The sequence below is a fragment of the Phaethon aethereus genome (genome assembly GCF_964289735.1).
Source record: "Phaethon aethereus genome assembly, contig: HAP1_SCAFFOLD_149, whole genome shotgun sequence".
NCBI lineage: Eukaryota > Metazoa > Chordata > Aves > Phaethontiformes > Phaethontidae > Phaethon > Phaethon aethereus.
Window position 1 is genome coordinate 217331 of NW_028114053.1, and position 26675 is coordinate 244005.

The 26675-nt window shown below is 46.2% G+C and overlaps 2 protein-coding genes and 1 pseudogene across 3 annotated transcripts in view; 1 reads left to right on the top strand and 2 right to left on the bottom strand.

Annotated features, from left to right (window-relative positions):
- Positions 1-26675, top strand: part of LOC309416324 (E3 ubiquitin-protein ligase RBBP6-like) — a 99685-nt pseudogene that overhangs the window by 65931 nt on the left and 7079 nt on the right. The gene's annotated exons all lie outside the window — the stretch shown is intronic.
- On the bottom strand, positions 4356-8160 carry LOC309416316 (E3 ubiquitin-protein ligase RBBP6-like). Its single transcript, XM_082015882.1, has 3 exons — positions 7469-8160; positions 5411-5510; positions 4356-4642 (listed from the first exon to the last, which is right to left on the bottom strand). Exons 1-3 carry the CDS (start codon positions 7632-7634, stop codon positions 4600-4602), a joined length of 309 nt encoding a protein of 102 aa, XP_081872008.1. The 5' UTR covers positions 7635-8160; the 3' UTR covers positions 4356-4599.
- Positions 9323-25561, bottom strand: LOC309416319 (serine/threonine-protein kinase PAK 3-like; the record flags this gene model as incomplete). The annotated part of the gene is made up of 11 exons (XM_082015884.1): positions 9323-10072; positions 11234-11371; positions 15278-15474; positions 15915-16014; positions 16850-16967; positions 17727-17839; positions 19429-19477; positions 21935-21998; positions 23621-23777; positions 24093-24224; positions 25553-25561. 11 exons carry the CDS (start codon positions 25559-25561, stop codon positions 9980-9982), a joined length of 1170 nt encoding a protein of 389 aa, XP_081872010.1. The 3' UTR covers positions 9323-9979.

Genomic DNA, 26675 nt, shown 5'->3' on the forward strand with positions numbered 1-26675 from the left:
CACACAGCTATTTGTTAAATTGGGCAAGAAGCCTTTGAAACGTCAAAGAGAAGCAAAACGAGCTTTCGAGGAGAATGACTCCAATGGTAAGCACTAGTGAAATCTTCTGCAGACCTACAGATTCTAGGTGTACCACAAGTTGAACCAACTTCCAGGGGTGTGAACAGCAGGACCAGTCTATTTCCATATTAGAAAGTATCACAGATTTTAAGGCAACGATACAATGACGGTGCTTCCTCCCTCGTAATTACAGACGCTGGCCAACTTGCTTGCATTGCCACTCGGACACACACGCATGGTTTCTCTCGTTCCCTTTCTGCTCAGTCCCATTAATCCCATACTTACGCACTAATAATTGGTATGGCGTATTTCCCAGTGCTTGTCAGCATAGCGCCCTTTATACTGGGATCTTTCACCTCCATCAGGAAACTCCTCGGAATTCCTGTGCTCCTTTTAATTCTGGGAACAGACTCAAAAATTCTGTCCTGTTAAGAAAAGAAGTGCAGATATCTCTCATCTTAAGACCCACCCTTAAAAGGACATTTCAATGTTGATTTTCAGCAAAAGCCTTTAATCCTCTGCTTTTACCCAGTGTAAGGCTTGCTCGACTAAAATATCTTTCTTCCTAAAGGAATATAGCCAGGGTGTCCCAAAGGCTTGAGCAGTGTTTTGAACTCGGTCAACATCCTTTGGCTTAACGTCAGGTTCCTTAAGGGTGAAATGTCCCTTGGCTCACCATCCACTCGGAGAAGAGACACAACCCCGCTCCTCCTTCAAAGCGCAGTTCAGAGTGAGCGCTTAACTTGGTGCTCTGAATCCGACACTGAGAAACTGAGATTCACCTCCTCTAGTGAAGGTTGAATTCATATCTCACGCATATACATTCAGCAACTGATGTCAAATGGCATGGCTACTCAGCCAGGTGCTTGTGTAACTAAAACACGCAAACATTGAACGGATGTCGATAGAAACATCTTGGGTTTTTACAAACTACTGAAAACTGTGAACTGTCATTAAAAAGCATTGAAACCAGAAAAATTTCCAATAAAATTGAAATGTATAAAATATGCATGACAGTGTGTGGAGAAAGATCTATGGACATATGTAATGTCCATGGCCTAGAAGAAAGAAAATGTTACATTTATAACTCCAGGTTTCCCGTGAATTGTAAAGGGCTTTGCAACATTGCCACATGATCTCTGCGTTTCACCCCAAAAGAAACAATTCTTAACATGAGTATTCATGTATTTGTTACGGAACTGCCAAGGGAAAACAATTTAAAAGTAAGTCACACCAGAAGTCCCCCGCAATCTTACCCCCTTTGTTGGGCAGTTCTTTACACAGTGGCCAGGTTTTCCACAACCAAAGCAAGTATATGATGTCAGAGGTGGACCCAAGGCTTTCTTCGTGTAACTAAAGGTGTTTTGGGGAAAAAAAAGGAAAAGGATGCATGTGTTAAATCCATGTTTGATAAAACCAACAAGTTTACAAGTTTTCCATCATCGCCAAAGATCGGATTTGACATTATCCACACTTACTTGGCTGGATCATATTCACGGCAAGACTGGATCATCATGGCTTTTATTTTATCTTCTTCGGCAGCATTGGCTTCAGCCAGATTGGCAGTCTGTTGTTTAACAAGTAATCGTTTGAGAGGCACATTAGAAACACATTGAAGCGCACACAGCCAAAGACAACACCACTCACTCACCCAAGCCTGTACAGAGCAGCACAACACTAGCTGAGGTTGCCTGAAAACAGCTGCTTATATAAAAAATAGTTGTGCTGAAAGTGTTCTGGGGAGTCCTTACACCATGAAATGATGCTTATGTGCCTGTTAACCTACTTGAAAAGAGCATTCTTGGGCACTCAAAACCTTAGGCTCAGGTTGGACCTTATAAAGACTTGTGCACCTACTCCAGTTTTCTTCCAAGTGGACTGAAGCTATGCACAGAAAAAGTTAGACCTGCCGGTATTATTAAAGGGATCTTTAAGCTCCAGTCTATTTGAAGGAGAAGACAGCCACTGTACATTGAATTGAGAAAGATGAAGGCAAGTACCATTGTTTACATTTGCAGCATCAGAAGGATACACAACTTAAAGGTCAGGGAAGTTAGTTTTGCTTGCTGAAATTCAGCTTCACACACAGAAGCATTACAGAGATTCAAGCTTTTTAGAGCCCCTCAGCAAGACAAAAGACTCTTTTCAGTAGAAATTGGACCACTCGTGCTGTAGGCAGTCCAAACTGCACGTTCCCCCCTGCTAAATTCTTCATATTAACTGATGTAACTAGGAACATTTTCACAATCTACACTGTCTGTGCCCCAACAAATTAGACCGTGTTGTCCACTCTAGATATACTGCAATTTATGAAATTGTGCAGCATTCCAAGAACGGATCTATAACTATAATGACTAGAAATTCAAAAATAGCCATGCCATTGCCCATGCGACAGAAACGCTTCTACTTTGGCTGTTGCAACCCCCCCCAAGATGTCCATAACCAACAGCCAATTCAATTCTTCTGTGAACATTGTGTTCGTTTCCAGTGTAAACCTAACGAAATGTGTGAACAAGTCAACAGCTTCTGCAGGGCTGCTGCTTTGTGTCTTGAAGCTGAGTCATACTGCAACACTATGTGGAGGCTGATAAGGTGCTCCCCTTCGATCTTCCCAAAGTGGGAACTGCTCTTCACAGGATACTATCAACAGCTACACAGGCTTTAAAGTTAAAATAAATAAATTATTAAAAACTACATTAAAGTTTTCTTCCCATTACAACAGTTATCCTGCTATAGATCACAGTGTACAATTTAAAAATTTGAAGCAAACACTTTTTTTTAGTGTATTTGACAGGAAAAAAAAATATATATACCTTAATCATCTGGGCCAGAGAAAGAGGTGCAGAAGAGTCATCACTCTGTTCACAAAAAATTAAAAACATCTTTAAGTTTTACAATCAAAACCTAGCAATACTTAACCTCTACGGTAGTCGGAAATTCTGCACTATATCCTCTGAGCATCACTGAAAGAGGCATTTCCAACCTAGTGTCATTTGCCTGTGTTCAAAACAAAGTCCAAACCCACGACAGCTTAGGAGTGCCTATGTGGTTAAGGAGAAGAAACTAAAACAACCAAAGACGCTTGAGATTACGTATTGCTCCAGAATGTCTCAGCCTTGTCAAATGCTCACAACTGCTTAAAAGTCCAAGGGGTAAGGAAGCTGTCAACTGTCCGCTAAAAGGGATTCTAAAACAATATTTATGTTTCTTGGAGAAGGAAGCATCACTACAGAAAACTTATTTTCAGTGTAGTTTGTAAATCAATCAGTTAGCGTCTCATCATTTATAAATGCACACAGCTATGCCTTTATGAACACAGCCTAGTTGCCTGTCAAAATCAAGCATGGGCACATCAGCCCTGAAACAGGAACTCTGCCTCTCCTCTCCATAAGTTTAAAAATGCCAGGCTCACCACACCCCACAAAACCCAAATGCAAACACCACTCCAAAGCATCCGCCAAAAAAGTAACCCACCACTTTATCAAGAAAAAAAATAAGCTGCTCAAATTATTGAAATTAAGGTGTCTGCCATGACAGAGTAGCCTATAAAAACTGAGAAAATGGATTTCTTGTCGTGTATTAGACCGCAGGCCACACTACGCAAATTAGTTTGGGAAGTGTGAGAATTTAATATTCTTCTCCTTGCCAGCAGACCAAAACCAAGTCTTAATGATGATGAAAACATGGATTCAGAGCACAATCCTGGGATTCTTTTTTTTCTCCTTTGCAACCACACTCCTCCCTCCCAGCTACCTCCTGCAACAGCTTGCAGGAATGAAGTCCTCAGGCCACCAGTCAGCAACGGACTGCGGCATTTACTGGGAACTAAGATGACATGCGGTTTTTCCACAAGTCAAAAGGGTAGCTCTCATCTGGTTCCTTTTCCAGGATATTGAATTCTATGATGCCACAAGCAGCAGTTAAGCTGACACTAGTAAAACATCATCAGAAAGACATCCGAATCACTGCTTAGTTTTTTAGAAACGTAGAATAAAATTTCTATGATGCTGAATCAAATACATTGTACATACAGCATCTATGTTTTAGTGGAAAATATATTAGGTTAATGTTGGGGAAATTAACACAAGGCTACATTGATTGGAATTAAGTGCAGTGTGTAGAAAAAAGTGTGAGATGGTGTTTTACATACGCCTCTTGATATTCCACTCACTGGCTCAGTTTGACATCTGTAAGAAGAAATAAAAGTGATCAGAACTTAAAAGAAAGCCCTTGTGCCCAACATACAGCAGTGACGACAGATTACAGAACTTGAACATCAAAAGGTGATGTGCTGATAGTCTAGTGCATGCGGAAACGTATTCATATACATAAACGGTTCTCTCTTGGTACCTTCAGTGCAACTAAAAAAACCCCCAGAAGCCCATTTCTACTTTGTCAGAAAATTACTCTAAGACTTACAGAAATAGAACACCAAAGTGCCTCAGATATTTTGTCTCTCCTACGTAAGTATCAAAAATATGAAGTCTGTACTACAGTTTTGTGTCTTAAACATGGTGACTAAAAATAGTAGTAGAAATGTCACCTGAAGGCAGTGCCTAGGATTTTCTGCGATTTAGGAGTCCTGTAGGGAAAAAAAAAAAAAAAAAAAAGGACTTAATTGCCAGAATTTGCTTTAAGATAACCTTGAAAATGCTACAGTATTTGGGGAAATATTTATTACATCTGGGAACTCGCTGAGATTCCACATACTCATTGATCTGTATCTGCATGTAGATCATCATGAATGAGACATGCAGCCATCGATGTAGTTAACAAATTATTCCAGCATCATCCCAAGTGTCCCATCAGCAGAGCTGGCAAGCCTTGGTCTTTCCCCTCTAGCTAGTATGCAAAACCACCAGATTTGGGGCATAAGGATACCTGCCATATGCCACCCCCCCTGCCCCAAATGCAAAGAATAGACGGATTCGCAGAAACACTGAGAATCAGACTCTTCTGAGATGGGAACAAATTCTAAGTTTACACTCCAGTGCGTACCTGTCTTCACTCTAAAAGCAAGACAAGCAAACACGTGTAACAAGGAATCTCTCCACGTAGACGAAACAGCATCGAAAACTTGGCGCTCAGAAAAAACAACCCCAAGATCAAACCAAATAGAATCATTCTTAACAGTTACCGTTGTTGGAGTTTGAACCCCATGTCCCAGCAGGCCGAAAAGCATAAGTTTACTTTGGGACAGGAACAATAAAATCTACCCCATTACAACAAAAACTAACAGCAGCTTTAACCAGAAAGATACAATCTGAGTGCCTCTGGAAATGAACATCAATTAGAAAAGGTAACACACCCAAACCACTAGCACAGAACACAGTGCTTTATGGATACCTACAGAATATATGTTTTGCTGGTAGCTTTAACTGCTCCGACAGGGATTCTTCTCACAATTACTGATGAGTTCTTAGGAATCAGGGCATTAGCCTCTGTGTATTCTGAAAACAACATAAATGCAGAAAAAAACATTAGTCAATTCATAAGAATGTATATGAATATGTAATTTCACAGCGCGGCAGAGAGGGAAGCCCTTTGCAGATAGAAAAGCCAGATTTCAGATGTAACGGTGCATTTTTATCGTCTCAGCACACTAGCAGTACATTCCAAGAAATCTTCAGGTTTGAGAACCAAACGCAAGCAGCACAATCTTTTCCATTTTTTTTTGAGAGAGCGTGAATGCCAACAGCAAAATGCTCCCAAAGGTCACTAAAGGAGAGTCTGCTAGCGCATGAGGTTCTGTCCTGATCTAGCTTAAGTGGCTTTTGCTTCTGTTAGGCTACAAAACCAAGAGATCTTTGGAGAAAAACAAAGCACAGCCAAGTCTCACCTGTGTAAAGCAGATCTGAAGTCAGACAAGCTTGCCCTGCAACAAAACAGGCCCTTAGCTAAAGCATGAAATCTCTGCGCCGTTGCTTTCATAGCTGTTCACTAAAAGCGATTCAGCCACGCTGCTGGTGCTCAAGGCCGACAGAACACAGAAGACAGCCGGCCACCTCTGCGTATGGCTTGCAGCTTAAGACTGCAGACTTAAGACTTAACGGATGTGGTACCAGTTGGCTTTAATACATTTCTATTTCCTTTGCCTCGATTAATTGAATTCATTTTGGTTGATGGCACCTTAATAAAGGTGAAGTCAAACAACGCAGACTAAAAAGTTAACTTTCTTTTTCTTCTTTTAATAGGAAAGGATTAAAGCTGGAGCACTATTCCTGAAGTGCCTGGAAATTTTTGTTTGCTTGATTTGAATTTAACAGATGCCAGCTTAGTCTAGCAGCTCTCGGACAAAACTGGCATCTCCCAGCAGGAACCTTTTCCTCCTGGGCAGCAATATCCCCGAGCAGAGACTTGGCAACAAATCTTTCTATTTCTGAAAAGTCACACCCCAAGGCCTGTAATCACATTCAAACTTGTCAAGAGAGCAGCTTACCAAACTGAAATATCATACTAAGTACCACGAAACCATTATCATCTCTGAGAATCAAGCACCACTTTTTAGGTTTAAAAGAATTTATGACTTCTCTAAGAACGTTTCTTACGTATAGTCACCATAAATGTTCTGATATGGTTCACACGTAGTACCAGGGAAAAAAAACGCTTAGAGACAAATGGTGAAATGATGCTCGATAGCACCTGAACGACAATGTCTTTGGTGTAGAAAAGAAGCGATATTAACAAGAAATTCCAAGGTGTCATTTAGATACGGAGAACATCCATGGCAGAGGGGCCATTAGAGGGTCTGCACAGATGGTAACTCACAGCTACACTCTTGATCCAAAGTGTTGCTAGCGAGCAGTTGCTGCAACAGCCACCAAGCCAGTTTTCCAGTGCAGTGGAGTAAAGCAAGGTGATCACAAAACGAAGTCACCAAAGACAATTTATTTCTTCAAAGTAGCTACCTGTTCTCTTCCCATCCCTTTCAGCTTTCTCCACCTGATTTCCAAGACATCTGGAGAGGTTATTAATATAAGATATCCTCCCATATTTCCTTATCATTTTACCTAGAAGAATTCCAGGAAAGCAAAAATTTCTAAGCCCTGTACATCACACATCAACCACAAATTCTTCTATGCCTGCTCCGCGCCCAAAGCACAGATCTGAAGGTAGTTGTCAGAACAGCAACTACAAAAGAACAGCCCTGAGGCCCCCAACACAAGCCACAGCTACCGAGCGTGGCCAAATCACATTATCGCTTCCCACCCCGTGTAAGCCCCCGCGCCGCTTGCCCTCCCAGTCCCCCCGCAGGCCGGCAAGATGGGCCTCAGGCTGACTCAGGCTATGTGGGGACGAGCCACAAAGAGCAGAGCGTGGCTCCCACAGGCCATGGCCATCACAGGGTGGTCTGTGACACTGCCAGCCGGGCAGTCCCTAAGCCCCCATGCCCGCCGCCCCCACACACCTTCTTTGGTCTGGGCGTTGGTGATCTGCAGGTCACAGGTGGCCGCCTTCAGCTTCTCCCGGCCCATGATCTGGCGCTTGAGGTCGCACAGGGAGATGTGGAGGCCGGTGAAGGTGACTGTGTCATAGCTCAGCTTGGAGGAGAACTTGTAGTGGACGCACGACATGGTCGGGGCCTGCTCCCCGACGGCGTCTACCACAGCGGACCGAGGGGGCTGAGCTCACCCCCGCAACAAGTCCGGCCTGCGGCCCTCAGCGACGGGCGGGCGGGCGGATGACGGGGAGAGGCCCCCGCGGCCCCGGCTCGGCCTCTGCTCCCTCTCTCACGCAGCGCTCCCAGGCCCAACCACTCGCTGTGGGCACTCGGGCACCTCTGCCTCAGCGTTCCGTTGGCGGTTTAACGGACGCCAGCCGCAGGGGCTGCCCTGATCGCATCACTGCGCGTGCCCAACGGAACACTGCACCCCCCCGCGCCTCACCTGGCCTGTGGTGTCCCTCCTGTCACCCCCCTGGGCCTGCCACTGCCCGGTGTCCTGTCACACCCCAGGCCTGTGGTGACCCTCCTGTCACCCCGAAGGCCTGTCACCGCCTGCTGTCCCTCCTGTCACCCCCAGGCTGTCATCACCCGCTGTCCCCTCCTGGCAGCAGCCGGCCAGGACAAGACAGCCTGGGGAAGATGCAGTGGGCTTTGCCGTGCGGCACTTGGCTGCCCGTGCCCAGGCCCAGCGAAGGGAGGGGACATCTCAGGGTGTCCGAGTGTCTCTTCTTGCATTTACGGGACGTTCGGTCAAAGAGCCAATGGCCATTGATGGTTATTGCCATAAACCCATCTGCTCGTACTGGTACCGCTTCCACAAAAAGAAGATGACAGGTCATTGTCAGAGGAGACTCCCTTCTGAAGGGCACAGAAGGCCCCATATGCAGACTGGACCCACTTCTTAGGGAAGTCTGCTGCCTCCCTGGGGCCCCAGTTAAAGGTGTGAAGAATAAGCTTCCTACCGTGGTACGGCCTCAGATTATTCTCCATTATTGATTTTTCATGTAGGTAGTGACAAAGTTGCAGTAAGAAGTCCAAGGGCAATCAAGAGAGACTTCAGGGCCTTGGCACGACTGGCTAAGGGATCAGGAGCACAAGTAGGTTCTCCTCAGTCCTTCCAGTTGCAGGGATGCTGAGGGAAGGAACAGGAAGAGCCAGCAGCTTGAGCCCGGTGACACCGGCAGAATTGGGAGGTTTTTGATCATGAGCTGATCCACACGACACCAGGCCTGCTGGTGACAGGCGGGGTACACGTGTCTCAAAGGGGGAAAAGGGTCTTTGCACAGGACTTAGCAGGGCTCCATGAAAGAGCCTTAAACTGGATTCGAAGGGGGAAGGGGATAAAACCAGGCTCGCTAAAGATGAGACTGGGGGTGGCACACCGATGTTTGAGGGATGGTGCTAGCGAGGTGCTGCAGTCTGCCAGCTCAGTGGAGGTAGGGAGGATGGAGAGCTGTGTGACAGCAAAGACGCAAGGGTTATTGATGTGTTAGAAACCACAGCAGAACTGCCCCTTTGGACTTCCGGAGGGCATACTGGAGTCACTGTGTTCAGCCAGCTGGGCAGAGGATAGGGAATCCCCCATAAGATGCGTCCCGTCTGCCTGGTGGGCCTGTCCCAGGGAAGGCAGGGTGCAGTTCCAAGAGTCTCTCGCTTGCTCGCTCTCCCTGATAGCCTCAAACTAGTCACCTCCTCCTGCAGCTCGGTCACTACGTGGAAGAGCTCCTCTCCCTGGGCGCACCTCCCACAGCTGTGCTCACTGCTGCCGTCCATCAGCATTGCATCCGTCCATTGCCTCAGCCGAGGACACTGGGACGGACAGAGCGAGCAACAGTAGATCAGTTGAGGTATGAATGACAGTGGCAACACAAAGACTGGAACTAAACAAGAAGCCAAAGCCAAACAAGCCAATGGCCTAATCCAAGAACAACCCAAGCATCCTGCCTTCCTACTGCCAAAACAGGACGGTGGTTCATACCTTAAAGGCTACTTAGCCCTTTGCAGGACCAGGCCTAGACATGAAGACTACAGCGCTAAGCTGTTTTACAGGGTTTTTTCCTTTTTTTTTTTTTTTTTTTTAACATTGGGTGGCTGTTGCTTCACTTGCTGTTTTGACTGTCACAATTTCAAAGTGAGTGTACAGCTTATTCACAGGGTGAGAAGGAAGGGGACCTTCCAACTGAATTTGCTTTCCCTTGGAAATGGCTGAGGCAGGCAAGCATTTGTGGTCGTTACCTCTCTGTCTTAAGCCCTGTTTCGTCTTCAAAATAAATTCAGGAGCCAGAAGGCAGGAAGAAGAGAAACGGTCATATTTTACTCCTTGAGGGGCTGGGTTGTTCTCCCTCCTACCACCATGACTGTGACCATTGGCTTCTTTATCCATCCACCTGTCCCACAGCACAAGCGTTGAGGTTCTATAGAGTTTTATTCTCAGTTCTGCTCTGAGCTGGCATGGGAGAAAGCTGGCCTGAAGCACTAGTGGCTGCTGCCGTTCTTATTCGCTTCCTTTGCTTCCGTGATCAGCGGCGTCAGGCTGGAGAGAGGCTTGGCTAATTTTAGGAATGGATGCTGTGCAAAGGAAAAAAAGAAATGAACCATTACTTTCCAAACTCAGGTACTCACAGCCTCAAGCAGCATTTCTCCGGTTATGGGGAATACGCTGAAACAGGACTGAGGGGACCATCTGCACCTGCGTCTTCATGTCCAGTACCTTGCTATCACAGGCAAACAGGGTCCAAAATCCCATTAATCCCTTTATCAAGTTGTCTTCAGCGTGCTGGCATTTCTGCCCTGCCAGCACTCTGGGAATGCTGTTTGCTCTCCCAGGGCCTTGTTCCTTTCAGGAAACGCAAGTTACTTACTTAGGTTCCTGTTTTTTAAAGACATGGGCTATCTGAGTTGTCAGAAAAGAGCAGAGGCATAAACCGTTCCTTAGGGAACTCCAATAGCTCTAGGAAATGTTTATGCCAGGAGTATTTAGGCCCATGTGTTCTTCTGAAGGCCACGGAGGTACAGGTTTTCAGCACCAAGACAAGAGCAGGGACACCAGTGACAGAGCGCTGACGGACTCAGCTCTGGCTTGCAGCGAGAGCAGTGGCTACCATCCCATTTGCCACTATGTAGAGCTGAATATACTACCAAAATTCAACACAGGGCCGCAAAAATGATCAGAGGGACAGAATACCTCTCCTAGGAGGACAGGCTGAGAGAGTTGGGGTTGTTCAGCCTGGAGAAGAGGAGGCTCCGGAGAGACCTTTTTGCAGCCTTCCAGTACTTAAAGGGGGCTTCTAAAGAAAGATGGGGACAGGATTTTTAGCAGGGTCTCTTGCAACAGGACAAGGGGTCATGGTTTTAAACGACAAGAGGGTAGATTCAGGCCGGATCTAAGGAAGAATTTTTTTGCAATGAGGTGGTGAAACATTGGCACAGGTTGCCCGGAGAGGTGGTAGATGCCCCATCCCTGGGAACATTCCAGGCCAGGTTGGACGGGGCTCTGAGCAACCTGCTCTAGTCGGAGATGTCCCTGATCACTGTACGGGGGTTGGACTAGAGGACCTTTAAAGATCCCTTCCAACCCAAACCGTTCTATGATTCCACTTCTTTTCCTTTTGAAAAGCACCAAGACTGGAGACTAATATGAGGGGGTTCCGTCTCATGCCTTTGAGTTTAGCTGGTGAGAAAACCATTCCATAGAACAGCTGTTCCGCTTGCAGCCGTGTCCCATTTTACCTGCAGAAGTTCCTTGGCAGACCCTCGCCTGTCCACATCCACCTCCAGGCAGCAGCTCAGAAAGTCGCGAAACACCGCGGACAATCGCTCAGGGTTCTGCAGCTCTGGTGTCCCATTCGTAGCGATCAGATGCAGCGCCTAGAGAAAAAGGGAACATGAGACTCCACCTGTTTCCTTCATATCCATAACTGCCCAGATAGACCCCATTTTTTAAGGTTCAGTCTCCAGTGGCAGTTTCTTCCCTGGCAGGGGGTCAGACAGGATTTTTCTATAGCTACATAAAAAACCTGGAGGCAGCCACAGCTCTTCCAATATTAAAATGATCTTGCCTTGACAGCTGATTTCACGGACTGACCTGGTTAGTATGAACTACATCAGCAAAAGCACATTTTGCTTCTCCAAGTAGTGACAGGCTTGTGACAGTGACAGTTTACAGCCTCTTTTAAAGAGTGAATTTGGCTTAACGCTATTATTTCAGAGGATTACTACAGAAAATGCATCTCGGCGGGGCTCACTGTTCCCTAAAGTACAGCTTCCATAAAGCAAAGGTAGCCAAGTTTTTTGCTCTGCTCTTGATAAAAATGGTAACCAGATGGGAAAAAAGGAAATCCATCAGCTTAGTCCTTGGATAAAGAAACAGAAACATTGGGAACCTTTTTTTCAACACAGGCACATAAGTTGCATGCACAAATATCTTATGAAGAAAATGCATCTTTGGGCAGATGGGAGCCAAGCTGCAACAACGTCTTTCAGCAGTCTCCAAATTCCAGATCAGCGTCACTTATGTGTTAAGAAGAAAACGTTTAATGCTTGCTATCAGAAAAACGAGTAATTCCATCGCTATGGTAACACTCCGCTACCTCAGAATTGGGAGTATTCACCTGTGTTAAGGGTTGAGTCCTCTGTGGATTCCCCTCTATGTTGTGCATAAATGTCCAGCTGCTCATCTGAATGCACAGTCATTCTGTGCACACAAGCCTAGCCAAACACTTGAAAATTCCAGCCTTTCTCCTCTTCAACAGCATCCAGCCGAAGCTAAGCTCAAGTTTCCTAAGCAAAGCCAACGATGTTCACTGTCAAGTAGCTGACGGAGTTCATGCAGCTGAGCAAGTCTTCCTGATATTCCTCAGGCCAAGGGAGTACAACGTCATTTTGCAAAACACAGGGTGAGCAGTATCCAGTGTGGTTCGCTTGTAACCAAGGTCTAACATGCTGAGAAGCCAGCGAGATGAGTTCATTGTGCTTTTGCAAGATGTTATGTAGAAACGGAAGACAAACCTTTTGAACTATTCAGACATAAACTTCCAGAATACGTCTAAACTACACAGCAATAATGATAGAAATAGGCCATGGGGTCTTCCATTAAAACGTCTGCCATTACAACAGTTCTGTTCTACTGGCACTTAACTAGACCGGGACCACATTGACTTTGCTATTGTCCTCTTAAATACAGAGGACAATTTCCAAGCCTAAAAAGGCAAAGAAACGATCCTAGAGTAAAAACAATAAAAGGAAGCTTCTTTAATTTTCCCACAACATAAATGTCACAACATCAGTCTGATCCTGTCCATCTGCAGCTGACCTCAGCCACCGGACACAGTGGTGAGCTGGAGTGCCTGTCCTCACTACGCTTCAATTGCGCTACCCGAGGGATGATACTTCTCCTGCAGGAAAGGACTACAGCACCAATGGCAGCTTTGGGGATTTTACTGCAGCCACATTCACCTGAGTGTGAAACAGGAGTGCCAGGACAAATGGAGCTCTTTTAGTTACTTGTTTCTTCTCAGAACATGAATCCCAAAGAAGAGTCATCTTCAGCTCAGTACGTCCCCTCTTCAGTATTTCCACCAGAACAGGGAAAGGTCTACGGGAAGCTGAAGTACCTTCTTATCACATATCTTTTGGTCTCCTATGATATGCAGCTGGCAAAGAAAAGCAAGTACGGTACAAAGGAAAGGAGCGTTCGCAGTAGCTGCAAAGGGGCAATAAGCTCATTAATTTGTTTCACATGCCAAGAAACAAGAAAGGCTTCAGCAGACCATTACAGCTGCAGTCTGTGAAAGCAAGATCCTAAAGGTATCCAGGCCACCCAGATACGTGACAGAACAACATAGAGGTGATTAAGAAGCCTGAAACTGTAGAAGATGTGCAGCATTTGAAAAAAATGCTACAGTTTTGAGACAAATTGATGCGCTGTGGTTAAGAAATGAAAAAGAAATGCTTAAGGGTTTGTTTTGTTTCTGTGGTTTTCTGTTTGTTTTTTTTTTTTAATTGAAATCAGGAGGAGGTCCAACCTGAATTTCAAAGGGTTTTTATCACACCAGTGTTTGTCCCCCAGGCCCTCGGCATGCGCCGGATGGAAGGAAATCACAGTGAGAGGAAACAAATACCATCACAGACACATCCAGGACACACATGGCTCGAAAATTGTTCATTCCTGTGAGTTCTGCATCAGCTGGAAAGAACGTGAGCAGCATGGGATGCGCCTGCTCTACACGTGGAAAACAACACTGCATCTACATGAAGACTGCTGCTAACTCTAGGACTAATGAGCCTTTCATGCCCTTACAATTTATTTAGGTGTTTAAGTAACGGAAGCTCCTGTGTGCCTTCCATTATTAAAACAATCCTTCATTAAAAAAAAATCAACCCTGTTGGGGTTGATGGACCTTAATAAAACTAGCTGATAACTGGGGAACTTCAGGCAGTCCATCACAGGCTGATCACTGTTCCCAGCTCAGGGGCAACAACCGCTGAAAAAGAGCCCAGGAAGCCAATGCAGATGGAATCAACTTCAGGTGCCTGATTTTCATCTACCACAGTTTTACTAAGACACCTGAAGATGCCTTGAAGCTCTAAGTGTCCAAGCTGATCGTATCTCCAGCAGGAGATGAGGCATATATGGAGAAAAAGAGCATCTCAAAGAATCTGGGTGAGGGCAGGAAGAGCTGAGTTTGGTCAGAGAGAAGAAATCCAGTGATCTTTCTAACAAACAGTTGACCTGAGGCTTCTCGAGGAGCCCTAATCAGCATTTGAGGTTAAGGAGGCAGGGAACCTTCAGCATCCCGACCAGTCACGCTAATGCTCTTCACGGGTTTTGCTGCCTTATGCAAATGCATTTTTTGCAAGGGTCTCCCAGGGAAGCAGGTGGAGTGTGGGCTCCTCTCTTTGCTTGGCCGGGGGTATTTCCTGACCATTCTCTTGTTTCTTCTTTCAGTCTGCAGTACGCAGTCGGGGTGCCACAGACCAGAGAGAGCACAGCCTTACTGCTATGAGAAAAGCATCAGGCTCTATTTTAATTCTAGCCTTAATAAGAATTGCGTATGTATACGCATAGAGCAAACTTAATTTCCTCCGGAATTCCTGCATCCTGTCAGGAATTAACTGTGCAGCATTGAGCTCTGTTTCAGCTCTCAGTCATGAGGTGTTATCTTGGCAGACATTCCTCCACTATGACACGCTCCTTTGGTATAAGAACTGGTCATTTCATTTTAAGGAATTAGGACAAAACTGGAAACTTCAAAACATCAAAATACACTAGTGTACTACAAGTACCTGTGCTAAAACAGAGTTGTAGAAAAGCATTTGCTAAGAAGTGATTATGGCATTACTAGAAGCAGTGACACTTCCTGAAAGGCGCAGGTGAGCAATTGGCACTGATCTGAGTTTGGAAAGACTTCTCCTGCACGTACAGTTGAAATATTTTTCATAAAAATTCCCCAACTGGAGGATCTTGCTGCTGAAAACTTCTTGTCATTCAGAGATACAGCTCAAAGAGAGTTCTAAAAGCGCATGAGAAATCTCAAGCGTGGTTGAGGGCAAAAATGACACATTTCTGAACAGTCTACATGTCACTTCTCTTTTAAGGTCCCCCTATTGACATAACGACAGCTACAATATATGCCGATATGCTCCAGCGACATATTTAGAAGCAGCCCTTGGTGGAACTAGTTCAAGCTGGTGTAACTGGGATTTTGTCTCATGGGAGACAAAACATGGGGCAGGTTAGAAAGACGGTGGTCTCTGGTTTTATTCGCACCTTACCCTGAGAGGATGAGCATTAACGTAAGAAGGTTCTCCTTGCGCCATTTCAATTGCCGTGATCCCAAGCGACCAGATGTCCACTTTGGGCCCGTATGCGTTTCCCGACACCACTTCTGGTGCCATCCAGTAAGGAGACCCGACCATCGTGCTCCGTTGACTCTGCTCAGGGGTGATCTGAGCACACAAGCCAAAATCAGCTGAGGAGAAAAACAAGTACTGTTAAAGGCAGCTTGATTTATGAAACCGAGCAAAAGAAATCCCTTCCAGATGCCTCAGAAGGCGTTGTTGAATCTATCTGGTAAAGCGGCCATGCTCTGTTTACTCAGTGCTCGAGCCAAGGAAATACTGAAGTGGCCACTTAAAAACCCCTCAAGTTTCATGCAGTGGCTTTTATTCACTTGAAGCTTTAGATTATTCTTTATTACTATCCCTTCTGGAAGGGACCTACACAAACCGAAACCACTCTTTACACCTTTTTCCTTTCTGTACCTCTCTGGACGTTGGCACTGTGCTCTTAGCTCGCAGCAGTGGTCTGCCAGTGCACTACCACAGGCATCGCTTTTGGGTAACAGGCAGTCAGTCAAAAGCAGCCCCACACCACATCCTGGGAATGCTGCACCTGACCAAGGATACCTACTCAGTTTGACAGATCCATCCATTCCGAGGAGGATATTGTCGCTTTTGATGTCTCTGTGGATCACTTGGTTGGAATGAAGGCAATCCAGAGCTTGTAGGCACTCATAGATCAAAAAGAAACATGAGGGTAAAACTTACTTAGTGATCACACAAGAAAAGAAATGGTCTAAAGGATTTAATTTCTAGTTGAATTGAGAGTAATGGCAGAGTATTGTGCTCTCAAGAGGAAGAGCTTGCTGCTTCAACACAGAGTAATAACTTCCTAAACGAAGGCGTAGTAGCTTTTGAAACAGAAATGTCAATTCTTGGCACAGACTGTCCCCTGAAAGCACACACGGAATGACTGCTGCTGCAGGGAATGTGCTATCTCCACCCAGGTGACAAACTATGGTTTGCCAAAAACCAAAAAGTCCCTTCCTTCGGTATAAGATGGATCACTTTTGAGTCGGAGGTTGCATGAGAAAGATTTTATTGTTAGGCTTGACGGCAGATCTGGAAATAGCGTGTTAGGCATTTTTCAGGAGCAACCACCGTTTTGGGTGGAGTGCTATTCTTTTAAGCCAAGGACTGGGATGAAGGAGCCCCTCTTTTTCTTTGCTGGTATTTTAAAATTCTGCCACCAGCATATTTGCTTGTACACGAAAGGAATGCAGTACAGGCATGCTCCAGGCAAAGGTTTAGAGAGGCAAAGTTGAGAAGAGTAAAACTAAAAACAACAAAAAAAGAAATAGTACAATAAAATTCTATGAGTAAAACAACAGAGTGTAATAAGTGCAGCGATACTGGCAGGCAGTTCACTTAAGATGCTCTTTCTTCTCCGTATCATAAAAGCAACACAGAAACAAAGCTCTGAACATGAAACCTCTCATCTTCTTACCACCTGCTTAGAAGTACCATCCTGTCCCAGTAATGGGAAGCACAGGCGGGATCCCTTACCTCCCTACAGACAGCTGCTATCTGTCCTTCATCCATACATGTCTCCTCAAGAACATCATTTAAAGAGCCTCCAGCTAGGTATTCCATAACCACCCACAGTGTGTCACCGAGGAGGTAGCTGAAAGAAGAAAACAATGGCACTGAGATGAGTGTGCACGGCCAAATTACCTCTGGAAAAAGGCTACAGCTGATTTTGTTTCCAAGTCATTCTTACATGAGGACAGGACAACATGAATAGACATTCCCTCTAGGCTATACAGGACTTAGAACCTGTGCGGTCTAAATGAGGAAGGCCCATAAGTGAACAATTAGACGTCCGAGCTGGCAAGCAAGTGAAAAATTGAAGTTCAGTAATGGCAAAGATAAATCTTGGACCAGGAGGATGTGTACCAGTGAGGACAGGAATTGGTCAACAGTTTGGAAAACCTACCAGAAAATACATCCAGGAACAGGAGAAACAATTTAAAAAGTGGCAAATTACGTGTTTCTGCAAACAAGAACTTCACCTTCCTGATATCCACAGCAATGGAAAAGAGCAGGAACAGCCCAAAGGAAGTAATTTCGAGGAGGATTTACCAGCACTTATGATAAGACACAGAAAAGATGATCAACTTAAACAACCACAAAACCAATCAAGCCAACAACAAAACAACATGGAGGCAGGCTGAGATGGCTGTGCCAGGTCCTTGAAAACAGTCTTAAGCAATATATGCCAGAAAAGATTAATGCAGACAAAATGCAGTCTCCTCCCATACACTGGCTATGAGTAGATAAACAATAGAGGTCAATTTTCTGCCAGTGACCAAAGAGGTTTTTAAAAAGGTTTGGCTTGCAGCATGTAAATGAACATTCATGTGATCATACCAGAACTACTCACCTCTCTAAATAGTTCACAATATTGGAGCTCTTGTTTTCTCTCATGATGAGGATTTCGTTAACTATTAGTTCCTTTTTGGGCTGTTGTTGGAGATTAATTTGCTTTATGGCCACCTAAAACGACAGGGAAAGCCATTAACTTGAGTAGCCTGTTGCACAAGGTCCCAATGAACATGGAGCGCGTGTTTTTGGAATGACATAGCAGAGCTGTGCCAAACTGTCTTGGTATCAGACCAAAGAGCTCAGTAACTTATATTACAACACCCGATTTCTCTGCTAGCCTGGGTGCTAGTTACAGGACACACGGCCATATACATTTTGTCTTGTAAAATCTGTACAAATGCTCTTTAAACTATCAAGCACGCATCTCTAACAACACTCTCTGGACCGACATTCTTCTCAGATGGTCTTAGTTTACCACCACTATTATTGTTGATGCACAGTTTGCAAGCAGGAAGTGATTTTGTTACTGCCAAGATACACAAAAACTGCTGGTAATGCTTTAGTAATTGCACGATTTGTCATCATTATTTCAGCAACTGCTGTTACTCTTGACTTGACGGCATAACAGAGAGAAAACACAGACGTACATTACATTTCAAAAGCCATACTAAAACAATCATTAAGGTTACACACACAAAAAATACAGTCCTGGCTGTTGCCTTCGCAGGCGTGGCGACCTGGTTCAGGAACGGCACGGTGACCAACCCCAGGCCGCTCGGGCCATCAGCTCGCTGACACCAATGTGGTAGACGGCAAATGGCGTTTATTAGTGTGTGACACGGCGTTATATAGCTTAGGTTTATAACCTCACTTCCGTCTGCTTGCATCATAAATTAAACGCTATTGGCTTTCAGGAGAGGGGCCCTAACTTTCCGTACAGCGCGATATCTTCCGGCCGCCAGACCCTAGCTATCTACACCTGGCACTTCCTAGCTTCTTGAATCTTGATTTTGCAACTCGAAATACACATTCCTTAACACAGTTCAGATTGGCAATTACTTTGAGGGTTTCAAAAAAATAATCCATTCTATGTCATTTGATGGATACACCCTGGGTTCTAAGCAGGGCTAGACCTCTACCTAAGAGCAGTTATAAAGTGCCTCTGTCTAGTCCTGCTCTCAACATGGCACGAAAGAGACCACCCCTCCGCTCCCATTCCTGGGTTTCTAGCCACATTTTCAGGCAGGGTTTGTATAGATTCAAGACCGCTTGCCTTGGAAAAGGAAAGGAATGTGAAGAGGCCACTTTAAACTGGTCACTACAGGGGCTGTCAAAGCTAACGCCGCTTTCCTTCAAGATTCGTTTCTCACCCTCCTGGCCCCCACTTCCCTGCGAGCACTTCACGGGCTGTAATGGGCTGTCACCGATACCAGACTTAAACACGACTGTTTGGTTTGGGAGAGATCTTTGCTCTTGATATACTTCTTCTACACTGACAGACAAGAGAATGATTTCTAAACCAACACATTGACGCTGGCAATAAAAATGATACTATTTTTATCAGTCCCAAAAGCTTGCTGGGATTTCTGAAGGCTGAAGACAGCAGATGATGCATTTTGCCAGCTGACACTAGCCTGTGCTTCAGAGGAACCGCCTTGGCAGTAAAGATCTACTGGCCACCCAAAAGCCCCATCCACCCTTCGCACCAGAGGGGAGAGCACTAAAGACCTGCAAAATCGGCTGGGACTGTGGACACTTACCTCTTGTCCTGTGGTGATGTCCATCGCCATGTAAACAGTTCCTGATGCCCTAGAAACAAAACAGCAGCAAAGAAAGGAGCACTTTAGTCCCTAGGAGTGAAAGCAAGCCCAGACAGGAGATCGCTGCTGCCTGTAGGGTTTAAAAAACACCTTTGTTCACCCACTCCTTCAGGCAGCAGCACACAGCGCAGCAGCCCACCAGCCCTCTGCCACGCAGGGTATCCAAGAGAAAACTTATGCCCAACGTGAAGAACAAGGGATGTCGAACATGAGGAAAGGATCCAGACACAGCTTTCTCCAGCATAGCAAAGCAAGGAAACTATTCTCCAGCCATCCTACAAGGTCACAGCTAGAGCAGGTTAAGGCATGTTGTGCTCCAAACAGGGGATCCTTAGACAGCTTCTTTAGGTGTCAAGAGCCGTCAGCAGCTGCTTCTGTTAGGTGCACCGGACACGTGAAGGACTCTTCATGGTATCTGTATTTTCCTCCTGTGGCAGACACGGGTTGTGTTGTAGAGCCACCAGAAAGAAATGGTGCTCTCATCTGCGGACTAGGCAGTGTGGCGTTTTGTTTGCCATCTGCCTCTTGTTAAAAGAGGTTCTTCCCCTGTAATGATGTGAAGGGCCTGAAAGGCCACGGTCAGAGGAAACCCCTTTGGGTTTAAAGTAACTGCAGGCTTGTAAACCCCATTAGTGTTCCTTCTGAGCTAAGCACAGGTTTACACTGCCATCATGTCAAAGCTGACGTCTGCACGGGCAGTGAGGCAAGGGAGAGCCAGCGAGGGAATTCTGAGAAGTGGGAACACCCATCCGGCAAGTGTCCCACTGACTGACAATGCCAAAATCAGTTTGCTCCTTTTCACCTGATCCCCTGGCTTGTTTGTGTACCTGCAGGCTGAAATATGTCTGAAGCACTGCTATCCAACAGGCACCAGGGACGATTTTTTTCTGGAGGATTTTTCCCCATCACTACAAATTGACCTGCAGCATGACAGTCACGAGCTGGTGACGGCAGCACGCTCACTGCTCTGTAAGAAGGGCGTGCCATCTTCAGGCTGCACTAAAAGCTGGAGGAAATCAGTTCAGAGACCCTTTCAGGCCAGATATTAGCCACTTCTCTTCCCACCAGCTGCTGAGGCACCTTTGTACAAGCTCACTCCTAGGATGGGCAAAACAAAAGACGGTGAGGGCGATGGTCATACTGTCACGGTCACACGTGCGTCACACGCATGTTTCTTCTGGCTCTCACTTCTTCAGTCGACACATATCTTTTGAGAGCCTGGCACAGCTCTAAGTGTCCACTGACATTTTACAAATGACAATGAGAACCAAACCTTCGGGTACAACGCAAGCGGCAATCCCAGAAAGGGTTTTTATACAACGAATGGAGCAGAAACACCTTCCCACAAGTGCCCCACCAAACAAGAAGTGTCTACGATAAAGCCTGCCAGAGAAAGAGCGTCAGTGCGTCTGGCTTTCTGCAGCATCTATCAGTTCTAGGTCAGCAACGTGCTACCCTGACTCCAAACCTCACAAGCAGTCACGGTTTCTTTACAAACACTAAGGTCACCTGCCTTAACAGGCAGGAAAACATCTCCCGATGTCAGTGAACAGCTTCTGTCAGACACTGACAGCAGCGTGATCCTGGTGCTACACAATGGCGCTGGCCCTCCCGGAACTACGACACAGCCACCGAAACTTTGACCGAGCAGGGAGTCTGTCTGTATTTAAAACGCAAGTCAGGTACCTAATTTTGATGCCATTTCTTCTTGCCTCCTCACATCGGAACCATTTCAAATCAATCCTAGTTACAGTAAGCATGGTTGGGCTTCAAAGGGAAATAGCCTGATGTTTGTTTTTTTTTTTTTCTGTAAACTCCTAAAACCTGCAGGATCCACAACTGGTCTGCCATCAGGCAGATGATGCATGTTCTCATCAAGTACTTTGTGCTTCAACTCTCTGTTTATTACTGAATTTTTGTTCTTTTCTGCCTCTGCTAGAAAAGAGAGCTTATTATTTAATCTCTGCGTTCTGTTGCTAAACTATGTGGTTATAATCCAGATCACTGAATATCTTTTTAGAGCAAAATATTCGAAAGAAATGGTATTGAGAACTGGTATCTATCTGACAACTAGCAGGTGCTAAGTTGCTCTTTTAGGCAACAAAGTTTTTTCACCATTCTTTAGCGTGGCCAGATTATTTTGCGACATACAAAAAACTATTCCCCCTTCTCCCCCTAAGAACATAAGCAAATAGGAGCCACACACTTGAGGGACAGTAGACCTTCCCGGTCCTGCTCCTTGCTGCAGACAAGACATTGGCTCCACCAGGTTGTCTTTGGCCGTGCCTTCCGACCGCACTTATAAATTTGATCGGTACTGAGAGACAGGAGAATCTAAATCCAGGGTTGTCTGAACATGTCTGGAGCTTGCCCGACTTCACTCTTGATATTACACCAGCAAAATACCTGGCCCATTTTTCGTGTCAGTAACTGTGGTCAGACTTACCCTTGGCCAATTTGCTCCAATTCAGTATATTTCTTCTTAGGATCTCCCATGCTCACAACGCTCCCTGAAAGAAACAAAATTAAAGATGCTCACTGCAAACTGGAGATACCAACTTCCAGCAGGTCAGAAATACAGCTCCACTGTCTGGGCTTCTGAGTCGTTTGTAGCCACTTGGGCAACAACAACAACAACAACTTCGTCATACAGGCAGCTCCACAGCACAGACAGCCTCCACAAAGACGGATTTTCTACAGTCCTTTGGAGAGTTACCTTGACAGCAAACTAAGAGCATGGAGAAACATTCACAGCAGACAGGTATCAGAAAAGAATAAGCACCAATGCAAGTGTTTGTTGTCGAGAAACACTAGCGAGCGCTGGAACAACAGAGCCTTTATTTCCTTAGGAATAAATACTCTGTGTGATTCAACAGAAGGTTTAATACTACCAAAGATTACATGCACCTTGGGTTCTGGAATCAATTTTGATGAACAGGTGCCATTTTCAGAACAGGAAAAATACTGCAGAGTGTTTCCAGGAGGGGATCTTCTCAACCTTTCAGCAGTTTGCCGGAAGAATGCCTTTATGTTTTTAAAGAACAGCTTCTCATGTTCATTCACCAGGAATGATGGGGTTTTAAGAACTATCACCATCATCCACTCATTACCAGGCTAAGTTCTGAAGACCTTGCTTATGCCACTCTAAGAACCACACTGCTTGTCTGCAACCTGACTGGGATTGACACGCACTTGTCCTGCACTCTCAACACTGCACGCATGTTGATCTCCACAGAATCACAGAATGGTAGGGGTTGGAAGGGATCTCTGAAGATCATCTGGTCCAACCCCCCTGCCAAGGCAGGATCACCGAGGGCAGCTTGCACAGGAACGCGTCCAGTCGGGTTTGGAAGGTCTCCAGAGAAGGAGCCTCCAACAACCTCTCTGGGCAGCCTGTTCCAGTGCTCCATCACCCTCACAGTAAAGAAGTTTTTCCTCATGCTGAGGTGGGACTCCTGTGCTGCAGTTTATGCCCATTGCCCCTCGTCCTGTCACTGGGCACTACTGAAAAGCCACTGGCTCCATCCTCCTGACAGCCACCCTGCAGATATTGATAGACATTGAAAAGGTCCCCTCTCAGTCTTCTCTTCTCCAGACTAAACAGCCCCAGGTCTCTCAGCCTTTCCTCATACAAGAGATGTTCCAGTCCCTTAATCATCCTCGTAGCCCTCCGCTGGACTCGCTCCAGGAGTTCCCTGTCTCTCTTGAACTGGGGAGCCCACAACCGGACGCAATAGTCCGGATGAGGCCTCACCAGCGCAGAGTAGATGGGGAGGATAACCTCTCTCGACCTGCTGGCCACACTCTTCTTAATGCACCCCAGGATACCATTGGCCCTCTTGGCCACCAGGGCACAGTGCTGTCCCATGGATAACTTACTGTCTGCCAATATTATGCTTATTCACAAATAAGCACAGCCGTGGTGGACAGCACGAACAGCATTATTCCTCAGGCTGCCGCGTTACACAGGCAGCTGCACAAACGAGATGCTGATCATTCCAGCAGTAAGGCTCAGAAGCCAGGCCAGATGGGGTGCTGCCGCCTCCCGGCAGCTCTGCGCTGCAGCAGCGGGAAGGCAGGGCCGGCACATCTGGCACAGGGCATGGGACAGAAAGAAATACCGAATACGTACTCAGTTTCTCTAGGATGTCCTCATCTGTCAGCCCAGATTTTGTCTCCTGCCCGTCTGTGTTTCTGGACAAAGCGTTTGATTGTCCACGTTGCAGAGTGGTGGCCACTTTAGCTGGTGCCAGCGCAGCGGCAGGTTCAGTTACAGAGCATGAGTAGATCTGTGACAAGAAAAGGCGTTGTATCAGAAAGCTGGCTTGCAGAGATGCCCCTAAGATCATATTGCAAATGCAAATGCTTACGAAGATGCCTCTTCTCTGCTACTAAGATAAATTCACGGACCCTATCAGAATCACAGGAAACTCATGACTAAATGGGAAAGTTCAAACCCGATTGTCGGGGTGTCAGTGGCCTGGGTGAAGCACTGTCATGGTAGGACTGTGGCCCTCAGAGTCTTCACCCGCAAGTGCTGTCTGACCAGAAACATGCAGCTCTGAATTACCCCAAATACAGCGCTATCCAACGCTGGGACTTACTGGTTTTGTATGTTCAGGCCAGGGTGCGGGAACAGGGGGAGGTTCAATGCCTTTTTCCTCCTCCTCATCACCTTCATCCTCTTCTTCAGAAACAGGCAGAGCTGGTGGGGGTTCACATGCTGGTTTTGTGCCCTGTGGACAGACGGGAGCATGAGCGACAGTCACCGCTTTGGCACTTGGGAGCTTTGACAATTACACACCACTTGGGTCTGCTCAGACAGCTTCAGGAACTGATCTGGACATGCCTGTAGTCCTACAGGCCCCGGTGCTAAGTTACACGTGGCACAGCACAATTTAAAGGTTACAAATGACCCTGCTGTTTTGTTAAGTTGTCTTGGCGTTTTTCATTCTTGCTGAAAACAACTTATCCATGCCCATGCTTAGTCAAAAAATGTCATGCCTGGATATATCGCTAGAAGTCACATCTAGTTGCTGGTTCATTGCTTTGGCATTGTATCTACAGTCATGGTAACAGTTAATTAAGCTAACAGGTATCTACTTATTCGAATGTGGTTAAATACAAGGGTTTACGAACCCTCCTATTTAACCCCAACCTTTGCTGCTGCTGCAAAGACGCTACGGTTGACTTTCCTTCAGCCTGCAAGGCTGGCACTCTGTCACAAAGGGCAAATCTCACAGCTTGCTCCACCATTCTTAAATGCTAGGAAAGCTAAAGGTTACCTTCACACTCACCGAAGGATGGGTTTCTCAGTATCCACGGGCGATTTTACCTGCAATGTGCAAAGGAAAATTAACCAGACGCTGTTATAAAAATGCCTTTTGTGGGGAAACCCACAGAACAAGGAAATCCAAAGGGACGACATGTTTCTTTCACAACATCCCTCCAGGAGCAACAGGTATTTTACATAGAGAGGAGGGTAACAGGACAATAGAAAATTCTACACTTTCTTGTGTCTATTTTTTGCCCTGTTTTGCCAGTAACTAAAAGAATTGGAAACTTATTCAAGAAAATGCAGATTGGTCTTTAACTGTCAATGCTTCTGTTCCCCCATTAAAGCTTGCCAAAATTCCACCTTAGCTGTGCCACTTCTATTCTGACAAACCGCAGTCACAGCTCCTGAGTTCAGGAGCGTACACAAAGTGTTTTGAATTTTGCATTTCACCACAAAACTAATTGCTTTTTTAGCAAACATTAAGTGTCAACTTAGACAGTCAAATCTCTTCATTATGCAAGTTAAAAAAAAAAAGATGCTTTCCCTCAAAAGAAGAGAACGGTAATAAATTCTGGAGATTAACCTCACAGTTTCTCTCTCACAGAAGCTCTCCCAGTCCGCATTTTAGCAGTTGCACTGGTTGAACCAGCAAACTGAGGAAATTGCAGACCCCACTGCCAGGCATGGGGAACTGAACCACTGCAGGTAAATCTGTCCAAATGCTGTCCACATCCGGTGGGATAGAGACACCCCCTTATTAGCTGAAGCTGTTGACAGAAGCTTTACCAAAGTCATGGTATCTTACTGGCATTTTTGTTTAAAAATCAACTCCGTTATTAAGGAACAGCCAAAGAACACATCGATACAGAAGCCAGCTAGTAGTAAAAACCTCCACTTACTTGCTACGTGTGTGGCCAGCCAGGGTCTGTCTGGCAAATACAATACAGAAAAAGCCAAAGAAAAGAAAACGCGAACTGCAGCACAGACTTGCTCTCTCATTTTTGCAACGATACGTCACAATTTTGCAGACTCTAGGCATCCAGGAGGATAAAGGACATCCCCATCACATCTGCAGGCTCTTGGACGGGAATGCCCACACCACGAGGGTCTTCCTGGAGTGAGCCTGCTATGGAGATTGCTCGGGACACTTATGCCTGCCTTCTCGCCCTCTGTGACATCGTTCCTGTTACATCACAATGGCAGCCGTTCTGGGTTGGTTTGCGAGTTTATGCACGGCAACCTCGTCCTCTGCATGGGGTTTGCGTGGCAAGGTTGTGGCAGCAGGGCTGCAGGGGTGGCTTCTGTGAGAAGCTGCGAGAAGCTTCCCCTGTGTCCCATAGAGCCCGTGCCCGGCGGGGCCAAGCCAGGCAGCGATGGGGGCAGCACCTCTGGGATAACATATTTCAGAAGGGGACAAAACCGGCACGTGGCATTTGCAGCCGGAGAGAGGAGTGAGAACATGTGAAAAGAGCTCTGCAGACACCAAGGTCCGTGCGGAAGGAGGGGCAGGAGGTGCTCCAGGCGCCGCAGCAGAGGTTCCCCTGCAGCCCCTGCTGAAGACCATGGTGAGGCAGGCTGTGCCCCTGCAGCCATGCAGCTCCATGCTGGAGCAGATGTCCACCTGCAGCCTGGGGAGGACCCCATGCCGGGGCAGGGGATGCCCGAAGGAGGCCATGACCCCGTGGCAGGCCCGTGCTGGAGCAGCCTGTTTCTGGAGGATGGCACCCCGTGGCTGGGGCCCAGGCTGGAGGATGCCGACACAGTCTCACGTAGCCTGACGTGATCCTGCCCTGCTGTGCCAGCCTGCAAGGCTTAGAGGAACTGGATTGTCCGGACTCCAAGCCAAGGGCCGTACGCTTTCAGCACCTGGTTAACGTTTTGTAGTTTCATCTCACTCAAACCTATAGCG